Raw genomic sequence first — 7,500 nt, forward strand, 5'->3', positions numbered from 1 at the left:
GGTGGGAATGCTGTTGAGGGCCAGAAAATATAATCTCTTGACCTTCGAAGGAGAAACACTCTTTCAGGTAAAATTATTTAATTCACCTCTTGTTCGTATTTCATTTGAGATATTTACGATTTTTTTTCTTTTTCGTTTTTTTTTTTGTTGTGGATTCGTTTAGTTATTTTATTCATTTAGTTCTAGAATATGTTTAGATTCGTTTTTTTTAATATTCTTTTTAATGTTGAAGATTAATTGTGCTTTTTTTTTACCGTGTTTTGATTAAATATTGTCTTTTTTTTTTGTCAATATCTGGAGTTAACCGTATCTCTCTCTCTCTCTCTCTCTCTCTCTCTCTCTCTCTCTCTCTCTCTCTCTCTCTCTCTCTCTCTCTCTCTCAGCGGCGAGACGACCATGTGCCTATCAAATTGCTAAGGCCTATACAAGAAATTCGAGCCGAACTTCATGAAGATCAAGATTTTGACGTGGGCGTGTGTCACAAGGCGCCGCGCTGACACCCACTCGCCCGCGCACGCCCGCACACGCACGCACACACACGCAAACGCACGCAAACCCAAATCTTAAGCTTTTTTTTTATTTATTTATTTTTTGCTTTCCGTCGATTTTTTTTTTATTATTTTTTCAGTTATACACACACACACACACACTACTACTACTACTACTACTACTACTACTACCATCACCACTACTAGCACCACCACCACTACCACTACTACTACTACACACACACACACAAGACACACACACACTACTACTACTACTACTACTATCACCACTACTAGCACCACCACCACTACCACTACTACTACTACTACACACACACACAGACACACACGCACGCACCTCTACGCTTACTAATAGTTGTGTTAAGTAATTGAAATATGCATTAATTAATAAATAAATGGAATATTGATCTTAATGAGCTTATATTTTCATGTCTGTCTGTCTGTCTGTATGTCTGTATGTATTTTAATATATAATGTATAAAGTGAATGAATAAAGATGAAATAACGAGGAAAATAATGAAGTAAAAATTAAGGAATACATTTTAAAAAGTAGAAATAAAAATAAAAAATGAAAAAGGTGACTATGAATGTACTCGTATGTATGTTCGTATGTACGTGTTTTTTTGTAATAATAAACTTTTCTTCAACCTTTCCTGTTCATATACTTCCTTGTCCTTTTAAAAGTGTATGTCTGTATGTATGTATGTATGTATGTATGTATGTATGTACGTGTGTTTTGTGAAAGTGTTTTTTTTTGTATAATTATCAGTATTTTCTTGATTCTATTGTTATCTTAATTGTAGTTGTTATTGTTTGTAGGTAATTCGGTCTTAGTAGTGGTGGTGGTGGTGGTGATAGTAGTAGTAGTAGTAGTAGTAGTAGTAATAACAAAACCGATAATAATAATAATAATAATAATAATAATAATAATAATAATAATAATAATAATAATAATAATAATAATAATGAAACCCAACACTACATTAAATCTTTTATTATTATTATTATGAACACAACTGTCTTTTTTTACTAATTATTAAAGCAACATTATTTGGTCACTCACTAATAATAATAATAATAATAATAATAATAATAATAATAATAATAATAATAATAACAACAACAACAATTCTTTCTTATTTTCTTCCTTTTTTTCACAATTTTAAAGCTAATCTCTATTTTTCTTACCTAATTTTGAGATTTGAGTGAGTTTTCTTTAATACAAACCATAGGAGAGAGAGAGAGAGAGAGAGAGAGAGAGAGAGAGAGAGAGAGAGAGAGAGAGAGAGAGAGAGAGAGAGAGGGATGAAAGTTCTCTCTCTCTCTCTCTCTTTTACAACCCTAATCTAGACAAACCTTTAATATTGATCTTTTTCAGAGACCCTCCACTTCCCTCTCTCTCTCCCTTCTGTGACCTCTCTCTGACCTTTTGCCTGAAACACGACGATAAGGTCAGGGAGTCCTTGTGGAACCGCAGGGGAAGGTCACCCAGCTGACCCCCATACCGGTTTTTCACCACCTGGGGGAGAGAGGTCAGGTTGGGTTAGGTCAGGTTAGGTTTTGGTTGAGGAGGAGGAGGAGGAGGAGGAGGAGGAGGAGGAGGTGGTGGTGGTGGAGGAGGAGGAGGTAAGTAATGGAGATAAGGAGGAGGAGGAGGAGGAGGAGGAGGAGGAGGAGGAGGAGGAGGAGGAGGAGGAGGAGGAGGAGGTGGTGGTGGTGGGGAGGGAGGTAAGTAATGGAGATAAGGAGGAGGAGGAGTCGGAAGAAGAGGAGGAGGAGGAGGAGGAGGAGGAGGAGGAGGAGGAGGACATGACAAGACTAGTGTTAATATGAAAGAAAATTAATAAACAAAGTAAAATAGGAAAATTTAACACACACACACACACACACACACACACACACACACACACACACACACACACACACACACTCAAACACACACACACACACACACACACACACACACTTACTTGCAAGACTTTTCTGCTAGAGGTCAAGGAAGAGGTCGCTGCTTTGACCTGCAATATCATAACATTATCTGCCTCCTGTGTGACCTTGGCACTTCCAAACACACTGTCAATCCCAAGCAGCTGGCCCTCTGGTACCTGCGATTACATAGAATTACACCAATTACATGAGAGCTGAGAATTACATTTGTATAGCAGAAATTAAATAAATGGGCAAAAAAAATAAATAAATAAAAATCACATCAAAACATTCCATTTAGATTGAAAATTATGTTTTTTTGTGCGTTTTTCTTGCCCAAAACTCTAAAAAAAACACACAAACAGTCCAGAAATTCATAAAAACATCAATCACCCACAAAAGCTCCCAAAAAAACACAAATATTTAGAAAAAAACACTCACACTCAAAACTCATTCAAAACACTCCCAAACACAGCAAAAGCACATCCAAACACACCCAAACACATTCAAACACACTAAAAACACTCCCAAACACCCTCATTCACACCCAAATACACCCAAACCACACTCAGATACACCCAAAACACCCAAACTCACCCAAACACACTCAAACACACCCAAAACACACTCAAACACACTCAGAACAACCCAAAACTCACCCAAAACACACTCAAACACACTCAGACACACCCAAACACACTCAAACATACCAAAACACACCCAAAACACACCCAAAACACACTCAAACACACCCAAAACACACTCAAACACACCCAAAACACACCCAAAACACACTCAAACACACCCAAAACACACCCAAACACACCCAAAACACACCCAAAACACACCCAAAACACATCAAAACTCACCCAAAACTCACCCAAAACACACCCAAAACACATCAAAACTCACCCAAAACACACCCAAAACTCACCCAAACACACACCCAAACACACACACACACACACACACAGACCTTCTTAGGGTGAGCTATGACAGTAACGTGACAGCCGGTCTGAGTCGCGAATCTTCTCAGACTCGAAACAGCTAAATCTTGTTCCCACCACCTCTCTGCCGAGGACCCAGACTTTCCCGTCCCAAGCATGAACTGAAGGTTGTCGATGATGATGTGCTGTACCCCCCACACCTGCACCGCCTCCCTCATCGCCTGTGGAGAGGTGGAAAGGGGTAAGTTTGGTTGATTTTAAATTGTGTGCTAGTCTCTAACGTGTGTAGATAGATGTGTGTAAAGTTGATTTAAATTAGCGTAACTTAGTCTAATTTAATCTAACTTATTTCTCTCTCTCTCTCTCTCTCTCTCTCACACACACACACACACACACAAATTTAATCCAAACTAATGTAACTTAATCTAACCTAGCCATACTAAACCTAACACACATACACACACACACACACACACACACAAAAACACAAACACTTAACCTAACTTAACATAACCTAACAAGCCCAAACCACACACACACACACACACACACACACACACTTAACCTAACCTAACCTAACCAACCCACACAAACATTCCTTTTCCCTCCCTCCACCCACACACCCCTTGCCCCAGTCCACCCCTACACACACCCACCTTGACCACCGCCTTCACATCATGCTGGCCGTGGTAGGTGAGGAAGTGGAGAGGCAGTGTGGAGAACTGTGAAGCCAAGGTGTTGAACTGGTGTAGCTCCTGAGGCAGCGGTGAGCCAGAGTACTGCTGTAGCATTACCTCACACAGCCTCACCACACTTACCTCAAAGCTTCCCCACAGCGTCGGAACCTGCAGGAGAGAGAGAGAGAGAGAGAGAGAGAGGTGTTAGGTTAGGTTAAGTTACGTTGAAAAAAAAAATAAATGAATAAAGTAAATTAATAGAAAATAATAAACAGATGAGGGACTTCAATAAAATTAGATAAACAGAGAGATATAGACTGCAGGTGTGGGGGGAGGGGGGTGGGTTAGGGGGTGTTAGGTTAGGTTTAAAAAAAGAAAAAAAGACACTAAAAATCACAGGAAAAATAAGAAAAGTTGGCACAAAGATGACTTCAAAAAATTAATATATAACAAAAAACACCCTAAATTTCAATAATCACCCCAAAACACCCCAAAACACCCCAAACGTACTTTGAAACACCCAAACACACAACAAAACCACTCCAATTTATCTTAATAGACAAAAAAACATCCCCAAAACACCCAAAAAACACCGCAAAAAAAACAAAAACACTCCAATATACCTTAAAAACACAAAAAACATCCCTTAAACACCCTAGAAACCCCAAACAGACCCAAAAACACTCCAATTCACCCTAAAAACACCGAAAACACCCAAAAACACCCCAAAACACACCAATTTACTCTAAAAACACCCAAGAACAGCCAAACACACCCTAATTTACCTTAAAAACCCGAAAAACACCCTAATTCACCTTAAAAACACCAAAAACACCCAAAAACACCCCAAAAACACACCAATTTACCCTAAAAACACCCAAAAAACACCCTAATTTACCTTAAAAACCCCAAAAAACACCCCAATTTACCCTAAACACCAAAAACACCCCAAAACACACCAATTTACCCTAAAAACACCCAAAAAACACCCTAATTTACCTTAAAAACCCCCAAAAACACCCCAATTTACCCTAAAAAACACAAAAAACACCGCAAGGCAACCCCACGACACCCCAGCACAGCCTCACCCCTTGGCAACACAGGTCCAGGGAGTACTCAGCCATCAGGGTCGTCTTGCCGCACCCTGTTGGGCCAGTCAGCACTGTTAGCTCCCCAGGCCGGTGCCCCAGAAGGATGTCGTTGAGCCCCGCGAACCTCCGCCACTGGACGCCGCATGTCTGGGGGTGGGGGGTGTCAGGTTAGGTTAGGTTAAAAAAAAACACAAATACACAATAATGCTTATAAAAAATGTAAAAAATATGTCTAGGGGTGTCAGGTTAGGTTAGGTTAGGTTGAATTGCATGTATAAACACCAAAAACACATTTAAAGCTTAAAATAAGATACAAACACACAAAAAGACTCATGAAAAACACAAATATTAAAAAAACACATCAAAACACCCACAATCACCCCAAAACATCCCAAAACACATTTAAACACCCCAAAAACATTCCAAACCACATTCAAATACCCCAAAACACCATTCAAACACCCCAAACCTTACCAAACACACCAAATTCCCCCAAAACACATCAAAACAACTCCAAATTACCCCAAAACACACCAAAACACCCCAAAACACACCAAAACACCCAAAAAAACACACCAAATACACTCAAACACTCCCTAACACACACAAAACTCCCCAAAACACACCAAAACACTCCCAAACACCCCAATACACACCCAAAACACTCCCAAACACACCCAAAACACTTGAAACACACCAAAAACACACCAAAAAATACTTAGAACACACTTAAAACACACCCAAATATCCCCAAACACAACCAAAACACTCCCAAACGCCCCAAAACACTCCCAAACACCCCAATACACACCTAAACACACCCAAAACACTCGAAACACACCAAAACACACTTAAAACACACCCAAATGTCCCCAAACATACCCAGAACATTCCCAAACACACCCAAATGTCCCCAAACACAACCAAAACACTCCCAAACACATCCAAACACCCCAAAACACACCCAAACGCACCTCTTCCTTATGTGTGAGCCTGTAATACACTTTATCTTTGATCTGAGAGAAGGTTGTGGTGGCGCTGGACAGGACAGGAATGGTCTTGTTCAGGGATGTCTTTATCTCTGTCCCTGATTTGAGGTAAACAGGTGTGTCGTTCTCGGCTGACCTGCGGAAGTTAGGTTAGGTTAGGTCAAGTTAGGTTAGGTTAGGTTAAGTTAGGTTAGGTTAAGTTAGGTTAGGTTAAGTTAGGTTAGGTTAGGTTAGGTTAGGTTAAGTTAGGTTAGGTTAGGTTAGGTTAGGTTAAGTTAGGTTAGGTTAGGTTAAGTTAGGTTAGGTTAGGTTAAGTTAGGTTAGGTTAGGTTAAGTTAGGTTAGGTTAAGTTAGGTTAGGTTAGGTTAAGTTAGGTTAGGTTAGGTTAGGTTAGGTTAGGTTAGGTTAGGTTAAGTTAGGTTAGGTTAAGTTAAGTTAGGTTAGGTTAGGTTAGGTTAAGTTAGGTTAGGTTAAGTTAGGTTAAGTTAGGTTAGGTTAGGTTAGGTTAAGTTAGGTTAGGTTAGGTTAGGTTAGGTTAGGTTAGGCTAGGTTAGGTTAGGTTAGGTTAGGTTAGGTTAGGTTAGGTTAAGTTAGGTTAGGTTAGGTTAGGTTAAGTTAGGTTAGGTTAGGTTAGGTTAAGTTAGGTTAGGTTAAGTTAGGTTAGGTTAAGTTATGTTAGGTTAGGTTAGGTTAGGTTAGGTTAGGTTAGGTTAAGTTAGGTTAGGTTAGGTTAGGTTAGGTTAGGTTAGGTTAAGTTAGGTTAGGTTAAGTTAGGTTAGGTTAAGTTAGGTTAGGTTAGGTTAGGTTAGGTTAAGTTATGTTAGGTTAGGTTAGGTTAGGTTAGGTTAGGTTAGGTTAAGTTATGTTAGGTTAGGTTAGGTTAGGTTAGGTTAGGTTAAGTTAGGTTAGGTTAGGTTAGGTTAGGTTAGGTTAGGTTAGGTTAGGTTAGGTTAGGTTAGGTTAGGTTGAGTCAGATTTTATTTGTATAGTTGAATTGATAACACTACTACTACTACTACTACTACTACTACTACTTCTACACACACACACACACACACACACACATACACGCACACACATACTCACTGTACTAGAGAACAAGCCACCCCAGTCTGGATGAGGGCAAGCAGGAGGGGGCGTGGAGGGGGAAGGCCGCGACACCACACAAGCACCTCTGTCAGGTCATAGGTCGCAATGTGTTGCTCCAACGTTGACACATCTAGAGAGAGAGAGAGAGAGAGAGAGAGAGAGAGAGAGAGAGAGAGAGAGAGAGAGAGAGAGAGAGAGAGAGAGAGAGAGAGAGAGAGAGAGAGAGAGAGAGAGAGAGAGAGCGCATCATCATCATCATCTGTTATAAAAGT

The 7,500-nt window shown here is 39.9% G+C and overlaps 2 protein-coding genes across 2 annotated transcripts in view; one reads left to right on the plus strand and one right to left on the minus strand.

The window, feature by feature from the left end:
* The window catches only part of LOC135095644 (actin-binding Rho-activating protein-like), a 3,377-nt gene extending 2,216 nt beyond the window's left edge, over window positions 1–1,161 (plus strand). Inside the window, exons 5-6 of the mRNA XM_063996600.1 lie at window positions 1–67; window positions 384–1,161. The exon at window positions 1–67 is cut by the window's left edge and continues 26 nt beyond it. Coding sequence (XP_063852670.1) covers window positions 1–67; window positions 384–497 — 181 coding nt within the window. The 3' untranslated portion in view covers window positions 498–1,161. The remainder of the gene's footprint in view (window positions 68–383) is intronic.
* A 453-nt stretch (window positions 1,162–1,614) lies between these two features.
* The window catches only part of LOC135095708 (mitochondrial DNA helicase-like), a 17,952-nt gene continuing 12,066 nt past the window's right edge, over window positions 1,615–7,500 (minus strand). Inside the window, exons 18-24 of the mRNA XM_063996720.1 lie at window positions 7,226–7,358; window positions 6,125–6,275; window positions 5,148–5,297; window positions 4,039–4,227; window positions 3,412–3,603; window positions 2,480–2,614; window positions 1,615–2,028 (exon numbers count right to left, since the gene is read on the minus strand). Of these exons, the coding sequence (XP_063852790.1) occupies window positions 1,843–2,028; window positions 2,480–2,614; window positions 3,412–3,603; window positions 4,039–4,227; window positions 5,148–5,297; window positions 6,125–6,275; window positions 7,226–7,358 (1,136 nt within the window). The 3' untranslated portion in view covers window positions 1,615–1,842. The remainder of the gene's footprint in view (window positions 2,029–2,479; window positions 2,615–3,411; window positions 3,604–4,038; window positions 4,228–5,147; window positions 5,298–6,124; window positions 6,276–7,225; window positions 7,359–7,500) is intronic.

Source organism: Scylla paramamosain, unplaced genomic scaffold (genome assembly GCF_035594125.1).
Source record: "Scylla paramamosain isolate STU-SP2022 unplaced genomic scaffold, ASM3559412v1 Contig1, whole genome shotgun sequence".
NCBI lineage: Eukaryota > Metazoa > Arthropoda > Malacostraca > Decapoda > Portunidae > Scylla > Scylla paramamosain.